This window comes from Elephantulus edwardii, unplaced genomic scaffold (assembly GCF_000299155.1).
Source record: "Elephantulus edwardii isolate Elephantulus edwardi_28Jun2011 unplaced genomic scaffold, EleEdw1.0 scaffold00039, whole genome shotgun sequence".
Classification (NCBI taxonomy): domain Eukaryota; kingdom Metazoa; phylum Chordata; class Mammalia; order Macroscelidea; family Macroscelididae; genus Elephantulus; species Elephantulus edwardii.
In genome coordinates, this window is record NW_006399789.1 from 19,122,571 (window position 1) to 19,142,087 (window position 19,517).

The window sequence follows — 19,517 nt, forward strand, 5'->3', positions numbered from 1 at the left end:
CATTTTGGTCTTTTCTTCCTCTTCTGTCTTTGTAATGACCATTTGCACTCTTCCTGGATGATACATTTAACATCCTCCCACAATTCATTTGGTCTTCTTCGCTCATTAGTGTTCAAGGCCTCAAACCTGTTCCTGAGATGAGTCTGAAATTCAGTTGGGATGAAATTAAAGTCATATTTTGACTCCTGTGGATTCTGTTTAATTTTCCTCAGCTTCATCTTGAACTTGCATATGAGTAGCTGGTGGTCTGTTCCACAATCAGCTCGTGGCCTAGTTTTCACAGCTGATATTGAGCTTCTCCAGGGGTTTTTTCCACAGATGTAATCGATCTGATTCCTATGCAAACCATCAGGTGAAATCCATGTGTATAATCTACGTTTATGTCTCTTAAAAAACGTATTTGCAATGAATAAGTCATTGATTGTGCAAAATTCAATCATTCTGTCTCCAGCTTCATTTCTGCCACCAAGTCCATGTTTTCCAACTACTGATTCTTCTTCCCTGTTCCCAACTTTTGCATTCCAGTCACCCATTATTATCAATGCATCTTGATTGCATGTTCGATCTATCTCTGCCTGTAAGAGCTGGTAGAACTCATCTATGTCTTCTTCTTTTGAATAGCAGCTGTAGATAAACATATAGAGAGATACAGATATATCTTATATTTTGTTCGTCTATTTGTTGTTCATCTTTCTCCTTAAAGACCAGTAGATTGAACATTGAGAAAACTCAGACGCATGAGCAGGATTTGAACCTGCGTGGGGAAACCCCATTGGATTTGAGTCTAATGCCTTAACCACTCGGCCAATATGTTTATCTACAGCTGTTTTTGTCAGCTCAACTCATTGTGCCAAGTAGGAACTATCTCATAACTGACCCTCCAGTGGGTTTTCAGGACACAATAAACCCCACTGACAGAGATTACTCATCTTTCTCCTGATGAGCTGCTCGTGGATTTGTACTATCAGAGAGGTGTTGCCTTTGAGTGAGCAGCACAACGGCCTATGGGCTACGTACATGAACACTTGTTTGTTGTTATATACTATTAAGTCAGAACCAACTCTTAGCTGACCCTCCAGCAGGTTTTCAGAGGCAGTAAATGTCATTAGAGGAGAGAGTACATCCTTCTCACTCAACAGTTGGTGAATTCAAAGCATGTACTTATCTCTGCTACTAGAGCTTGTTTACATACCTATAAACTCAATTAGATGCAGTAGAGTTGGAACCAATGCAAAGTTGACTCTCCAGGGAGTTTTTACAGGTTGTAAATTACATGGAGAAAATTGTTCATCTTTCTCCCGTGGAGTAGCTGATGGATTCAAACCATCTGCCTTTGTCTTGGCAATCCAACACCTTACTCACTAGGCCATCAGAGTCTCCTTGCATACACTCACAGTAGAATATTATTCAGACATAAGAATGAACAACATGTGATATATGTCACAACAAGGGTAAACCTTGAAAATAGACAAGGCACATATTTTATGATTTCACAAACATGGAGTATTTAAAATGGGCCAGTTTATCAAGATAACAAGTAGATAAGAGTTTATCAGCGGTTGTTGAGAAATGGGGCTTGTTCTTGATGAACAGTCCTGTTTTTGAACTGACAAAAGACCAACAACCTGGAAACATATAATGGTGTTAATTGTACAACATTGTTTATGTAATTAACACCACTGAACTATAAGTTATTTAACATTTAACATAACTAGAAAATATTTAACAATAAATAACCTGGTTAAATGTTAAATATCATACTGTGCATATTTTATCACAGATATATTTAGGTAAAAAAAGAAAACACAAAACATTTTCTATTAATCACTCTGGCTTATACATATTCCCACAAAGCTTAAGGACATATTAGAATCCCTCGGGGTTGTGGTTATGACCTTCAGTGTATTCCTCTAACTACCTTACCTACAAAAGTTCTTCTTTTCAAAGCATATTTTTAAGAAATATCAAACCAAAATTTATTTGAAGCCTGATTGATCATGAAAATCCAAACAGCTAACTTCAAGAAGAGTTCTAAAAGCATTCTGAACAATCACATTCATTATGAAAAATGCAGGGCTCTTTTCATCCCATATCCACAATATCTTAGGTTTGTAGACTTTATTTCAGTTTGTGACAGATAAAGCACTTTTAAAAAACTCAAGTTACAGAATTCCAGAAAGGAAACATTCCCTGTCTTCCTCTACAATGTCTTTCAGCAAGCTTAACTCTTTTTTTCTACTTACACTCAGTGAGAAAAGTTTTATAGGCAAGATCCTGTCTCAGCTCTCAAAACCTTGTTCTCTGGGAAAAGAAACAAACTGCCAAGCAGCTAATTGCAACCACAGAAGCACTAGGAGGTCAGGAAAAATAGAAACTGCAGTCACATTCTGAAATAGATGGAAACAAATGATAATAATAGTGGCCATTTATTGAGCTCCCACTGTGAGACAGATAACTCATATAAATCATTTCATTCAATATGACCAACTTTGGGAGACACATATTTATACTTTCCCATTCTGAGAACAGGCAACTGAACTTCAAAGAGTTGCCCAAGGTTACACAGCTACTGGCTGCCAGACTGAAACTGCAAACCAGCCCTGATTTCAAAGGCTCCTGCACCCAGTGGCAGCACCTGTTACATTCCAAATTCTTCCTTCCAAGTCTCAGCCACTTCTGCCATGGGAAAAGTGAGTAGCAGAGAAAAAGAGTCTGACAGGAGGGCCTCATGTAAAACATGCTCTCTGTTTCCTAAGGAATTTTAGAGGATGTTACACTCACTTAACCATGTCTCTCTGAAATGAATAAACAGCATCTGGGGAAATACATTTCTTACAGCAGTAGTCTCTACGCATCAGACAGTTAAAAAAAAATCTCAATTCCAGATGTTAATATAAAATTATCCAGATGCTACAAAATGACCATACAGAACATCAGAGACAAAACAGAATCATTTCAAAGTGGGACACTAATTTGACTGTTTGCTGAGTTAGAGGATTTCATTTTTGGGCTATTGGTTGTGTACGTGGTGGTAGGTTGTTTTGTTTTTCCATACATACATGCAGAATGCAGAATGGGAGATCAGGTGGCCTAGTGGCAGGAAGCTGTGCTGCAATCCCAAAGGTATACAGTTCAAAGTCATCAGCTGCTCTGCAGAAAAAGGATGGGCAATCTCCTCCCATGCGAGTTACTGCGTCTGAAAACCCACCAGAGGGTCAGCTATGAGTCAGTTTCAACTCAACACTACACAACAACAACAACAACAACATACAGCATGCATTCCCTTGAAGGTTGAAATAAGGTTGCAAAATTGTTTCCTTGTTTGAGTAATCAGTGGTCTTCAAAGTGCATGTCATATTTTGTGTATTTAATGTTTTTGTATTGAAGAATGTAACTCTCAGGTGTCTGAGAGATAAGATAAAAAAGAAAAAATAAAACATCACAACTATTTTTGCCTATTAAAAATGATGATTTAAGTTGGAGTCAAGAATAAGTGACAAAAAAAAAAAAAGTGACCAATATTTGCTCACTTGGTTTCTCAATGAGTTTGGTTTTATTCTGCCACAAAATAAATGGAATGTGAATACTGTATAAATTCCTAAATTGCTTATTTACTGGTGAAAATTTGATACTTGGAAGTTGGGCAATTAGGCAAAAGCCAAGATGCATGAACAAAGTACTATACTCTGCTCCTAGACATGAATTATCTGAAATGACCCTCAGCACATAAAATGTAGGGGACAGTGCTTTGGTCTGACAACTTCCTCCCGGTCCAAGTTTTGCATGAAGAAGCATAAACAATTGTTCTAGGATTCCCATTCCTCTCAGAGTCAGCCACAGTTTGTTGTGATCCACAGTCAAAAGCCTTTGAATAGTCAATGAAGCACAGATAGATAGATATTCCTCTGGTACTCTGCTTTCAGCCACGATCCATCTAACATTAACTATAATAATGCTAGTACCATGACCTCTTCCTAACCCAATCTGCACATCTGACAGTTCTCTATTGATGTACTGTTCCAATATTTTTTGGATAATTTTCAGCAGAATCTTGTTTGATTTTATATTAATGATATTATTTGATAATTTCCACACTCTGTTGGGTCACCTTTTTCTGAATTGGGAACAAATATGGATCTCTTCCAGCAAGTTAGCCAGGTGGTTGTCCTCCAAATTTCTTGGCACTCTTAATACCATCAGCCAGAAAATCAAAAGACAAATTGCTATAGGAATATCTACTGTCAGGGACCTCTCCAGATTACTCAAAAGCAACCATGTTAGTCTGAAGACTAAGGTGCACCTGGACCAGGCCATGGTTTTCACAATTACTTGCTATGCATCAGAAAGTTGGACAATGACTAGGGATGATAGAAGGAAAGTAATATCTTTGAGCTGTGGTGCTGGAGAAGAGTGTTGAATATATTCTAGACTACTAAGAGAACAAACAGGTTCATTCTGGAGAGGGTGAAACCATGCTGCTCCTTGGAGGCAAGAATTCTGAACTTCCATCTGATATACTTTAGACATGTTGCAAGGAGGGACCAGTCCCTCCTTGATTAATGAACAAAACATCAACATCAAGTAAACAGAGGGGCATCATGCTTGGAAGGGTGGAGGGACAGACAGCACAGAAGAGGAAGAACTTGGATTGACTCAGTGACTGGGGAATTGGGGGTGGTTGTGTTGGAGATGATGAGATTGGCACAGGATACAGCAGGGTTGAGAACTTTTGTACATAGGTTCGCTGTGAATTACAAACAACTCGATGACACTTAACAACAAAATAAAGACATATATATTTAACAACAAGTACAGAAAATATCCTGTATCATATCTTTATTTTAAGATTTGATTTAAGAACAAGTAAGCGAGCAAATAATTTCTATTCACATCTCAGGACACATCCCTTTGTAGTTTTTCTTAGGGAATGGTATGACTTATATCAATGGGAACTAAGAAAAAGTTTATTTCATTTCTAGTTTTGAGCTGTTCTTTTCATAAGATGACTTGTTTAGCTCTGTTTCCACAGCTGTGTTTTCTGGACAGAGTTGTAATGACGTTATATTTTTTTAAAAAAATAACTTCAAATCCTTTTTTCCAGACAAAAATATCAAAGTATTGTTCTACTAGGCATATATTTCACTGATTGCTCTTTATATGATTATTTTATATCTTTCCAACCTTGATTTGCATTTTTCTAATGGTATAAAAGTCCTCTAATTTTTTTTTTTTTAGTGAGAGGGAATACACACACACACACACACACATTGGAAGCAGAATATTGTCTCTAGAATCTCTATGAACTTTGATAAATGGTGATAGTTACAGAAAGTCTTCAGGCTTTTTGTTCATAAGGTTGCATGAGTCATGCTTGACTCAATGGCAATGGAAAAAAAAAAAACCCAAAAACCTACGTGTATATATTGGAAGGAGGAGTGGCATCCACTTCCATAATAGCTTGCCTCCGGAAACCCTATGAACCTGGAGAGAGGATGAAAGCTTAGAGGACTCTCCTTCATAGGGTTGCTATGAGTTGCCTGCGACTTGAAGGCACCTAACAACAACAACAACAATCTATCTATATCATCTATATCTATATCTATAGCATCTATATCTATATCATCTATCTCTATCTCTATCATCTCTATCTCTATCATCCCTATCTCTATATCTCTATCTCTATCTATTATCTATACATATAACTATATCTATAACTATCTAATCTATATATCTATATCTATATCTACATCTACATCTATAACATATCTATCTACCTATCATCTATCTACACACACATACATATATACACTATTTTTTATTATTTAATCTGTCTCTGAGTTTAGAGTCTAACATTCCTGAAGACATTGTTTCTTTTATCATTTTACAACAAATTTAGTGTCACTGGAACAGCTTCTTCAAATTCTGTCACTGTTTCCTTTTCTGATAAAAATCGCATTTGGTTGAAAGATTGTCTGTGTATTTTCAGAAAGAATGTTGGGTACCAACTGTGCTATTTTTCCAGTGATAAGAACAAAATGTCCTGCACCATTTCTCCTCTCCCTTCTAACAGAGGGCCTTAGCCAGGTCACAGGGAAGGGTGACTAATGTCCCTGGACTCCCCTCCACAGGATGTCTCCAAGACACTAGAGAATCTTGGCAAATTTCTGTAGAGTAACCCCGTGAGTAGAAAGAAGAATGTCAGTCCATTACAGGATCGTCTGGGAGAACATCTCTCCTCATTTTGTCGCTGTCCACATGATTTATCTCCCTGAGAGCAACCACTCAGGCTTCTAGCCAAATTTAGTTATTCTTTCTGTGGCCACAGAGAGCTTTATTCCTTGCCTTTATATAAATGGTATGTGTAAATAGTTTGGCCGTGTTAGCATCACAAACTTAATGGGGGTTAATGTGTGGAGACAATGCATAGAATCCAGATAATACAACATTAATTCTGAATACAAAACTGAACATTTTGCTTTTTATTTCTGTTTTTACATTCTGATTTTACCAGCTCTTTGATGCTTTTGGTTGGCCATTGTCTCAATAAAGATGTGCATGTTATATTTAGCAGAGAGATAAAGCAATATTAGTCTACCCCTTTTTAGGAAACTGGACTGATTTATCTGTGACAGTAACTTAGACATCACAGATTATCCCTTGCTTATTTGGGAATAAGTTAAAGGTTTTAAAATGCTCCAGTTGAAATATTTACCAAACCTTGCGTGGGTGAACAAGGTATAGAATATCTAAGTCTAGAATTAGAGCCCACATGCCAAAAAAGGAATCCCACTTTGCTGTTGTTGCTAGGTGAGTGAGCATGACTCATAGAAGCCCTGTGAACAACAGACTTGAACCTTATTCTATCCTGTGCTGTCCTCATCACCTGGGATACAAGGGAGCACATTGCTGCAGTCACTATGTTAATCCAGCTCCTTGAGGGTTTTTCTCTCTCTTGCTGATACTCTGCCTTTCCAAGCATGATATCCCTTTGCAAGGAACAGACTCTCTTGGCTACACACGTAAAATATGAGAGACAAAGTTTCACCATTTTGCCTACAATGACAACTCTAGCTGCACTTTGTTTTCAAGAAGTACCTGTTTGTTTTATTGTTCCACGAGATATTCAGAGATCTTCTTCAACACCATAACTCAAAGGCATTAATTCTTCTTCTGCCATCCTTATTCATTTTCCAGATCTCTTGCATAGCAAATGATTGAAAAGTCCATGGTCTTAACCTGGTGTACACTTGTCTTCAAACTGAATCTTACATAAAATGAACATTATTTGAAAAGAATCACAAAATAAGATATATTTTTACAAATGAAAGCAAGAATTCCAAATGTTTTCTGTTCTTATGGTGCTAACTTTTCCAATTTTTTATTTTAACAAGTACTTAGCCATTATTATTATTAAGAGAGAGAATGCTTGTCCTCTAAACTCTGCCTCGGTGACATATTTCTGCATGATAGATTTTTTTCTTTCTAAATTTAAGTTTAAAATTGAGTTTGCTCATTCTGAAGCCATTTTACAGCTCAGTACAGCAGCCTCTCTGCTCAATTTATTCAGAACTTCAGTAGCTGAAATAATCGTGATGAGTCAAAGCAATCGTTATGAATACGATCTGTCTGCCATAATTCCCTCCCATGTCATTTATGAGGAAACCATGCAGGTCTCCAAAATAACCATTGCCATCTTTCTCTCTCACTTCCTCTCTCTTCCTGAACCAAAATGTTTCTGTTCTAGAGAGGTCTTATTCCAGATTCTGAAATATCCTCCCTAATTTATCTAATCAGTTATTGTTTGGCAGCCTACTTGGTAAGGATTTGAGCTGCCTGCCCTTAAGTATGTGGTTAGAACCTACTAACTGCTATTGCAGGAAAGACATGAGCAAAATCCTCCTTTGATCTGAAAACTCGATGGTCCCATCTCAATAGTACGTAATAAAAATAATGTGGTCTCCAAAGACAACCTTTTTCTCTAGCATCTAACACAGTGTTTAACATATGTGAAGAAATGTGTTAAAATGATCAATTGGTGTTTTTTAAATGTAAGAAGTCGGTAATGACTATTTATTGTATATATTGTATTGTATTTATTGTACATATAAATTGTTATTTACTAAATGTAAAACTAAATAATCAAATGTCAATTCATTGAAATTGTATCCGATTCAAATTGGGCGCGATATCTCTTTAGTAATTGATTTCACTGTTGTTGTTGTGTCCAATCAATTCTGACTCATAATGTTCTATGGAACCGAGTAGTACTGAATCTAAGGATTTTCTTGCTGTGCTCTTTACACAAACAGGCTGCCGCTTCTCTTTCATAAAGCAGTAAGTTCAAACTGCTGACCTTCCAGTTAGCAGACAAGTGTTTAAGCTCTGCCCCACAATTTACTTAGTGATGTTTCATTTGGAAACTGTTTTCTGACAGCTAATTCAACATTAAAGATTATATAATTACAAGATCAATATATTTTCAAAAACCCCAAACAACAACATAAGAAGAAGGAAGGGTTTAATGTACCACCCCTGGATTTAAAGGAAAAAATGCAGAGATAAGGAAGGCACATTTATTTGAAGCACAAAGTGGTTCTTGAGTCTCAGGTCATAGATTTGAGGAACATCAAGGTCCACTGGCATAGTATAACAAAGATACACTCTTACTTGAATGACTAGCAACTGGGGTCTTAAACCTTGTGAGTAGCCATTTCTAGCATGACTATTGTTCTTTCCCTGTCTAGAACAATGAAGAGAAAAGAAAAGCATATAAGCACATAAAAGCATGTAAGTAATTACTGTGGTGGATGCCTCAAAGTCATCAATTCTTCTTCTGTCATCCTTACTCATTGTCCAGCTCTCATATGCATAGCAAGTGATCAGAAAGACCATGGCTTGAATCAGAGGTATGTTAGTCCTCAAACTAACATCATTACTTCTCAATAATTTGGAGAAGTCTTTAAAAGCAGACTTTTCCTACGGAATACATCTCCTTATTTCCTGACTGCTAGTACCAAGGGCTTTGATTGTGAATCCAAGTAAGATGAAGCTGTTGACATTTAAATCTGTTCTCCCTCGATCATGATGTTGCCTATCAATCCAGTGGTAAGAACTTTTGTTTTCTTGATGTTGAGATGCAGTCCATACTGAAGGCTGTATTCTTTGATCTTCTGCAACAAATGCTTCAAGTTCTCCTCACTTTCAACAAACAAGGTTTTGCCATCTGTGTAATGCTGGTTATTGATGAGTCTTCCTCAGATCTAGATGCCACATTCTTCTTCATAAAGTCAGGCTTCTCAAATAATTTGCTCAGCATACAGATTGAAAATTATGGCTGAACTATGCTGTTGTTTTTAGGTGCTGTCAAATCTCCTATGACTCATAGCAATGCTAGGTACAACAGCTCTGAAACCTGCCCTATCCTGAAACAGTCTCTGATTGCAACACATATTGTCATTTATTCCATAAAACAACATATGTGTGAAAGATCGCAGGTAAGGCCAATTTTCTCTGTTAACTTTTGTTCAAATAACAATGTACTGAAAAAGAACAAGTTAAAAAAAAAGAGTATTTCTTCATCCTCACCAGTAGCTGAAGAGAATAAAGTATAATAATGTACTCTCCTCTGTAAATTGACTGTCAGTTTTAACATTTGTGCAGGATTTCTTGGAAGGTTGCAATGACAACTCTTAAAACAACTAATATGTACATTTGTGATAGCTGATGGTGGTGTTATGTATTGTCATGTTAGAACCAAGGCATAGCTGACTCTATAGCAGGCTTTCAAAGGCTGTAAATGGCACAGGAGGATATTGCCCATACTTCTCCCAGAGAAGGGCTAGCATATTTGAACCATGTGTCTTTGGGTTGGTAGTGCAACTCCTTACCACTAAGCTGCTATAGTCCCTGTGCAATTAGGCTGCACCATATAAAGGTCTTGGGATATGTCTACATAGAAATAGTTACAATGATTTTCATTCTGTGAACCAAAGTAACACAGTTGTCAAGTCTAATCATTAATAACTGCTCACTTTTTTTGCTTCTTGGTGTCATTGAGTAAACTATGGCTCACAGTAATCCTATGAACAACAAATCCAAATCTCACCCTGTGCTGCACCATCTTTACTATCCCAGCCATGTTCGGACTGCAGTCACTATCAATCCATCTCATTGAGGGCCTTCCTTTCTTTCATTGCCCTTTCCTAGCATGATGTCTTTTCCCAAGACTGTTCCTCTTGGCATGTTCAAAGTATATGAGACAAAGTGTGACAACCTTTGACTCTCATGAGTACCCTGGTTGGACCTTCTCCGAGACAGATCTGTTTGTTTTTGGTAATCCATAGTGTATTTATTGGAAGCAGGAGTGGCATCTACTTCCTAAGCACCATGCATCTGGATACTCTATGAACTTTGAGAAAGGATGATAGTCATGGAAAGGCTCAGGCCTTTGGTCATAGGGTCACTATGAGTCATGCTCAACACGACGACAATCAACAACAATATAGTGTATTCAATATTCTTTTCCAGCACTTCCATTTAAAAGCATCACATCTTCTTCGGTCTTCCTTTGGTCATCTTTCAGATTTATAGGAAGCAAGTGAAAATACTATGACTTGGATCAGGCACACATTAGTCTTCAAGCTCATATCCTAGTCCTTGGAGCGGTCTTTGACAGAAAATGTTTCTCATACGATATGCCTTTTGATTTCTCGATGCTATTGTCATGCATATTGATTAGGGGGTCTAAGTAAAATGAAATTTTTTACAACTTCAATCTCTTCTTCATCTATTACAATGTTTATTGGGCCAATGGGGAGGATTTTTGTTTTCTTGATAATGATGTAATCTTTATTGGAAACTAATCTTGAACTCCTACTGAATGTGCTTCTTCAAGTCTTCTTCATTTTCTACAATGTTGTGCTGTATGCATAATAATTACAGATTATTAATACCAAAATGTTATTTACTACCCCCTTCTCCCCCCCCAAAGAAAGGATAGAGAGTAAAAACAGTTAAACTCATTTTTGCTTAATATTTACCACATTACTAACACAGGAGAAAATACCATTACAAAAGAACTAGGAGGTTTTATAAATTGCTCTTTCAGCACAGAGACTTCATTTCTGTTCGGTGCTTTTGTTAAAATATCGCATAGAACCGTAGTTATAGAGATGTATGAGCACACTTTTAATTTTGTCAAGTATTTCTATGCATTCTTGCAACTATAAGAAATTGCCACTTTAATTTGCTAAAAATAATCAAGTATTGGCAATTTCATATGGCTCAATTTAATAGTAGATTTGATTTTAGAATGCACTTATTGATTGAATAAAAAAATAAATAATTTGTATTGTTGAATGAAGCTAAAGAACACATGTATACAGGGAAATACAATTTTCTTACTTGTAATTTAGCTATGGTCCCTATTCTCCTTTGCAAAATGAATATCATAAGGTGTTTGTTACCCATGATTACAATTTATATTGTATTTCTCATGTGTTTCCCAGGCAGCAGAATTCAACAGAAGTTATTCATTTGTGTCTTTCCAAGGAAAATATTTGGCTGCCTGGTGGTCTGCCATGGTGCAAAATAGTATATGTCCTCAGGCTAAAATGCTTTGTAATGGATTTTTCTCCAGTTTTCATTTCATAGCAGGGGACCTGGTAAAGCAACTCCTGATATCTTTTTGTTTGCTTGCAAAGTGTAATCATAACTATTCCACTCCTAAGTCTCTTGTCTCAAGGACTTTTGATGATAGCTCTAGTGTTCAAAAAAAATTTCCCAGGCATCAGAAGTTTGTTTTAATAGCTTATAGATCCTTTGTTGTATTTCAAGTATACTTATGTAATAAAGATAATAATATAGTCTTTTTCCTGTATGACACTGATTAACTGTCATACACTCAAGGTTTTCCCAGCTGAGACTGTGGATGGCACTTAATTATTCACATAATATTACACAAACTCTTGTGACCAATTGCAAATACACATTTAGAAGACAAGTGATTGGACTTTAGGTTTCAGATTATAAAGTAGAATGACCACAAGTTTTGCCATCAAAAGATTTGGACAGAATAACATTGAACATTTAGTAGCAGAGGGACATCCATAAGTTACTGACCTCCAGTTGTTCAAAGTGTGTTTTATTATGTGTCTTCCAGTTAACTATGACCCATTGGAATCCTTCAGATCTCTGGACAACAGATCTGAACCCTGCTCTATCCTGCACCATCCTCACAATCTCTGTCATACCCAATGCCATTATTGAAGTCATTGTGTCAATCTATCTATCACAATGAAGCTCTTTGTCTTTTTGTTTGACCTTCTGTCTTTCCCAATGTGATGTCTTTATTTTTGTAAATTTTATTTTATTAATTTAAATGAACATTTACAGAGATTTTGGATTTCCATTCATTCATTATTACACTTTTCTCCCTGCCCACCCCTCTAGCTCCCCACCCCCCAGTTCGTTCTTCTCTTTGAAAAATTCCTTCATTGGTATACAATCTCCTCTGTCCCCTTCCTCACCCCTCGAGTACACTCCACTATGCAACCTTCATTCTGGACTCCTATGATAACCATAATACCCTATCATATATTGCTTTTAAACTGTTCTCTCCCTCGTGATGTCTTTTTAAAAGAACTTGCCCCTCCTGACAGCATGTCCAAAGAAGTAGGAAGAAGTTTCACCGTCCTTGCCTGCAACAATCACTCTGGGTGGACTTCAGTCATACTATTATGATAACAATTTTGGTCTCAAGTCTTTCCAGGGCTATAGTAATAATCACAGGATAGAATGTATGCCAAAATGCCTTGAACATGGTTTAGTAGTAAGAAATTGTACTGCAAAATGCAAGGTGCATTATTTGAATCCATTAGCTACTCAGCTACAATCTCCGTCTGTGCAATTTATAGCCTCTGAGCAGTTGTAAGTCAATTCTGAGCTGTGAGTTAATTCTGTAGCAATAGTATATAGCAAATATTAATAACAATAAGGACAAGAGTCTATGCACTAATCACCTTCTTTACTTGGATTTGATGCATTAAGTGAAAAATTTAGTCTCATTTTTGGTAATGAAAAATGAAACGGATTTCTAAACCTCTCTTACTATGTATGTATGGTTGGTACTTCTTTTCCCAAACCAGAATATTGTTATTGCTATTAGGGAGCTCTGGTGGCCTAATAGTAAGGAGTTGCACTGCCATGCCAAAGACATCTGATTTGAATCCACTAGTTGCTCTGCAGGAGAAAAAAAATCTGGAAACAAAGATTGATTTTGGTGTTATCATCTTCAGATTCCATGTCCGTTTAATTTCTCTTGACATCTTTATTTTTCATCTATGCAATACTGATTGAATGCGAACTTACGGATACATTCTAGGGATATGTATTTTTTTGTGAAGGAATGTAGTTCTAAATGAAAGTACAACCTGATGTTCTTTAGAAATGAGCATGGTTAAGACATGTTCTCATGCAATGTGGACATGTTTGCTAAACATTATCATCCCCTGGGGAAAGATATTATTAATGGAAAAACAGAGAAGCAGCAAAAGAAGACGCATGAATTAGTAATTATAACAATGACTTGCACAAAACAATAATTGAGAGGCAGCATACAACTAGAAAATATTTTACTCAGATAAAACTTTGTCTCACTTTCTGAAACTGATGTTTTATTTTTGTAATTCTAGATGTTTCAAGTATTATGTATTCTAATCAAAGTAGAAAAATTTCCTTTTTTTTAGAACAACATGCAAACATCATTAAATCAAGATAATTTCATGCCTTTTCTGCACATACTGATTGACCTCATGTTGGTCAATGCAAAAATAATTTCTAAAGAAGGAAATTCTGAATCTCTAAATAATTACAATCCCTAAATCTCTATTCATAACTGAAAATAATAATCCCTTGCTGCAGCTTTCCTGAAAGAACTCCTTGAAGGCTAGTTTCTAATTTCCATTTCCTTATTTCAATCCCTCATTTCTTTACATGTGTAATCATGTTATATGCTTAACATTATTACTTCAAAGGAGAATCTCCAAAACATTTTCCAATAGAGTCCTGGTTCATTTCTTCATTTTCAAGTATTTGCAATTCACCATAATGCTAGGTGATGAAAAACAAGAAGGAAAAAATATTCTCACTATATATATAAAATTCTGTCACATAGGAAATCAAAATAATATCAAAGCTCTCACTTTTTTTTTAAAGTGTCTTCAAAAATTAATGATGGTTTCTCTAGAGGGTTATGTGCCAGCCTGCCATATTTCAAAAGCAAAATCAAAGTAAATCTAAGTTGCATTTGAGTTATAGTCCAGGAATGTAGGAAGGGTTGTAGAAAGAAAGAGAGGAAATCATATGTAAATATCGAAAGGTCTCTGTCTGAGGGAACTGACGCAAAAATCACTATGGTAACCATGAATATTTAGTTAGTAGTCTTGTAACAACATGAAGAAATTAAAAGTAATAATCTCAGTAATAGAAAGAAGAGAATCTCACCTAATGGAAAAACACCGATTACCATTTGAATTATAGAATCCCTAAAGCAGTGCCAATTATACAGCTCTATCCTTCTCAATATTATTAATGTGATTCTCTACTCCCAGACACATTTTCAAGTATAAGTTAGATAACTTAGTTATAGCTCAAAGTTTGTTTATTCAACCACATGAGACTTTATCTCCAATAAAGCCTATCATTTTTCCTGACCCCCCCCCAAAAAAAAAACAATCAGTATCTAGTTGGTTAGTTAGAATAACAGGCAGCTTGGCTAGATAGTTGGTCTTCTAGTCTTTTCCCTAGACATACTGAACAGTACATCAGTTGTAGAGACATCAAAATGACAAAAATATTTGCTTAAAATATACATACAGCTTTATAAATCTCTCAGACTTAACAAATTAACTGACTTAAAGCTGTTTCTGAAATAACATTTTTTAGTAAACAATTTTTTTTATTTGCTCTCTGATGATTTCCAGATAAAGGGAAGTTCGGGAGGAACCAGTGTTTTAAGTACAGATCTAAATGCTAATTTCAAGGGGCAACTTGGACTGGCAGTTCTTAATCTTATCTTGGAGCAGTTATTTTAAGAAAAGAGAACACTTAGGCTATGACAACAGCTTTTGATGGAGTTGGCTCTCAAGGGCAACAGTTGGGTATTACAATTGTAGCTGTTCCCACTGGAGGGAAATCTGTTGGGTAAGTCTGTAGGGGGACTCAAGCACTTTTTGATGATTCTAATGCACCAAAGGCTCTGTAGGAGAAAGATAGGCAACCTCCTCCAGGGCAAAATATATGCTTGGAAATCCAGTGGAGGGTCAGCTAGCAGTCGGTTCTTATTTAGTTTCTCCCACCACAGTTGTTCTCTTACTGCTTCAAAATAATAGAAACACTTGTAGTATATTGTTTAGTCCACAATTTCTACTAGATTTCAGTGTCATTATGTCAAGACCTGTCAGGTAGTAAATTGTATCATGACATGAATGATACAAAATTATGATTTGAAATTAAACACTTTGAAGACTATTTTGCTCAACATCTCCTTCTGTTTATAGCCTGTATAATAATAGCACACAGTGCTAATCTGTTGCTGTTGCCATGTAGTGTTGAGTTAGAACCAACCCATAACTGACCCTCTCATGGGTTTTCAGAGACAGTTAATTGTACATGAGAAAATCACGCATCTTTCTCCAGCAGAGCAGCTAGTGGTCTAGAACTGAATGCTTTTAGTTCGCCAGCTCAGCTTCTTATCACTAAGCTTTCCTTTGTTAGGCTCTGATACCTGATACGTTTGTGGTTCTCTCATAGCTCAGAGTTTGTCTTCCTCCTTTGTGTAGAAGACCAGGCAGGTAGACTCAGTATCTGCAACTCTTTCTCGATGTTGTTATGGGCCACTGAATCCAGTGACCTGTGACTCACATATCAGCTCTGAAGCCAGTCCTATTCTGAGCCAGACTCATTGACTTTAACACACCTACTCCTATTGCCCTTGTTATTGTATCAATCCATTTCACCCAAGGTCTTCCTCTCCTACACTGTCCCTCCACCCTTCGAAACATGATGTCCTTCTCCAAGGCCACAGTATGTGAGACAGAATGTCAAAATCCTAGCCTCCAAGGAGAAACCTGATTTCACCCTTTCCAAGACAGAACTATTGGTTTCCTTGGATGTCCATGGTATGTTCAAGACTCTTCTCAGCACCACAACTTGAAGGTATCAATTGTTCTTCTGTCATTCTAAGTCATTGTCCAGCTCTCTGATGTATACAAAGTAAATATGAAGACCATGGTCTGGATCAGGTACACCTTAGTCTCTAGACTGACATCATTGCTTCTCAGTACTCTAGAGAGGTCCCTGAGAGCAAATTAGTTTTGTTTTGTTTTCCATATTAGCTAAGTATATTTATCTAGAGGACTGGATAAGGAATTTAGAATACCTTTTCTGTAAAGCTGCATGATTAATATTTATTGACTTGAGACTGGCAATGTTCAATTAAAGAGAGGAGAGGGGTTGAGAAAGATTGTGGGGGTAGGTGAGAAGTGTAAAGGTAACAGTATCAATGAGTTTGAAGAAATATGCAGAGATCGTATCATTAAGGTGTAAGATGCCAGAAGGAAAGGCTGAGTGTTATGCAGTGATGATATGGGAAGACAGTGGACCCCAATTTAGATATAGAGCCTGAAGCCCAGACAAGAAAAAATGAATGAGAGGTTTATCTAAATTATCTTTCAGTTCTAAAATTATGCAATTAAAATTTTGGACATCACCCAAAATATAACATTTTGAATAATCAAAAGCTTTAGAATTTATCCCCAAAATTCTCCACAAAAGTGACAACCCAAACACTGTAGACTTATTATCTGAAGTTATTCAAGGAAGAATGATTTGTTTCTATGCTTTACTGCTGAAACATAAATGTTACTACTTTATTATTGTGTTAAAATTGAGACACATTTATTTCAGAATGTCATGTTTAACAGTTGTCCTTAAGTATAATGCTTATATTGTAAACAAAATCACAATAAACATGGGTGTGCATATATCTGCCTCAGTGGCAGTTAAGGTTTCTTTAGAGTATATTCCCAGTAGTAGAACTTCTCGGTCAAATGGTATTTTTATTTGCAAACTTTTGAGAAAGTGCCATACAGCCTTCTATAGTGGTTGCTGTACACAAGAGCGAAGAGTTGGATACAACCTAAGTGCCCATCAACAAACAAATGGATAGAGAAGCTCTGGTATATTCACACAATGGAACTCATTCTATATTATTCAAAATGGATGACCCTGAAGGACATTATGCTGGGTGAAATATCTCAGTCACAAAAGGACAAATACTGCATAGTGCCACTGTTGTAGAATGGCACTGACATCGGGGTTGGGAAAAGACTGAGAAAAATTGGATAAATTATGTTTACTGCATTGAAACAAATGAGGGAGAGAGCAGTTTAAAAGCGATATGTGATTGGGTATTATGGTTATCACAAGAGTCCCGAATCAAGGTTGCATAGTGGAGTCCATGGGGGTGGGGAGATTGTATACGAATGAAGGAATTTTTCTTTTACTTTTCAAGGGGAGGACCTAACTGAGGCAGGGGCTGAGGGGTGGGCAGGGAGAAAAGTGCAACAATGAATGAATGGAAATCCAAAATCTCTGTCAATATTAATTAAAATAAACAAAAAATTAAAAAGTATCTTACTTCTGTTTCTCTTACAAGCAGAATAAAATTTCTATTTAAAAGTTAAGTAAAGTTAAACAACAAATAGATACCGCTCCTTGTTTTTCCATGTTGGTTAATTAACATGAGTTAAAGAATGGAGAATTAACAAGGTAGGGCCAGCATGAGTTAGTGGTTTGTACATTACTTAAAACAATTAACTAGATATATTTATATTGCTTTGTACAATATTTCTTTGTTGATCACTTTTTTAAAAAAGTTAAAGTATAGGGTTTTTTGTCTTTTTCAAAACACTGGATATATATTGGGAGAGTTCTGGTAGCACAGACCATAGTGAACCTGGCTGCGAGTCCGAAAGCTGCACGTCTCTGGCCATTTGAATCTACTAGTTCTGGGGCAAACAGTGATCAGTCTTCACCCATGATGGGTTTCAGGCTTAGAAGCCTCACAGAGCAGTGCTACAAGTAAGAACTGACTCAACAGCAGAAAGCTTAGGAATAATAAGGAACCAAATCATAGTTAACACACCAGTATGTTTTGGAGGCTGTAAATGACACAGGAGATTATATATCTTTCTCCTGTGGAGCTGCTGGTCGATAGAAACCAGTCACCTTTAAGTTAGCAGTGTAACTCCCTATGGCTACACCGCAACCTCGGTAAACACTGAAATCAAGAGAAAAGTGATAGAAATCTACTCAAATATATCCTATCTCCAATGTCTATGGTGGTCTTTAGTGTGTAGAGTACAAAGCCACCTTTTTCACCTACAGCTTCAGACTAGAGAAGACACAGCTAAGCCTTCATTGTCCATTACAGCCTCCAAACACCTTAATCATTAGCAATCCCACTTGTCAGGAAATTCTCCTTATATGTAAAATTAATCATTGGCTTTCTGACTTAAACCCATTTCCTCTGCTCTGATCTCTATTGGAGATAGGAGACACATATTTGATGAAGGCAGTTAAAATTCTAATCACCTTGAATTTTTCTTTCTCATTTAATAACTCATCTAAATGTACTTTTGCTAAATCAGATTTTAAAGTCTTCCTGACATTAATTACTGATATATTCAAGTCTGTCTGACAGGCCTATTTAAGTGCACTGATAGTGCTTTTCTCCTCTTACCTCTCCATTCTCTAAGGGATGTATCTTGGAATAAAATGAAGTGCAGATGACCTCGTCGTCTTTGGCATACGACGGTGGCCCGGTGCGGGGATATATGTTGTAGAGGGTTAGACACTCGGTGTCGGTCACGGCGTGGTACTGCCACGGCTTATAGTCCACATCATCCAGAGAGCGCTCCAAGATCCAATTTCCAGGTCGAGGGGAGTTAGCGGCTTTCACAATCACATACGCAATCTGGAACACCTGGAGAAGGACAACATCAGCCGACCTTTTACTTTCACTGTCTTCTCAGCATTTTACTTTCATCATTCGACCAAACGCTACAGTTCATTTTATTTTAGATAATGAGATAAAATTATTTCATGAAATAGAACTATTTAATTCTATTGCGATCTCATCATTACATGCTCAACGTAATAACTTTTTGCTTCCTATTAACAGCATGCCTTTAAAAGACATGGTATAAGATTGGGCTTTAATTTTGTAATAACTCTTTATCATTATTTGACCTATTGTTTTTAACTAGATTATAACCATTATTACCTTAAACAGTTTTCCCATACCAATTTACACACATGACTCTGTTAGAGACTGTAAAACGAGAGATCGGCATTCCAAGTATGAATACTACTTGATAGTTCAGAAATCAAATTTTCTTGTATCACTTAACCTTCACACTCAGAAAAAAATTAAATATAATATTTAATATAATTAT

At 36.5% G+C, this 19,517-nt stretch overlaps 1 protein-coding gene across 1 annotated transcript in view; it reads right to left on the reverse strand.

Moving 5' to 3' along the window:
• LAMA2 (laminin, alpha 2) overlaps nt 1–19,517 on the reverse strand; it is a 746,602-nt gene that overhangs the window by 661,352 nt on the left and 65,733 nt on the right. Inside the window, exon 4 of the mRNA XM_006885032.1 lies at nt 18,803–19,045. Coding sequence (XP_006885094.1) covers nt 18,803–19,045 — 243 coding nt within the window. The remainder of the gene's footprint in view (nt 1–18,802; nt 19,046–19,517) is intronic.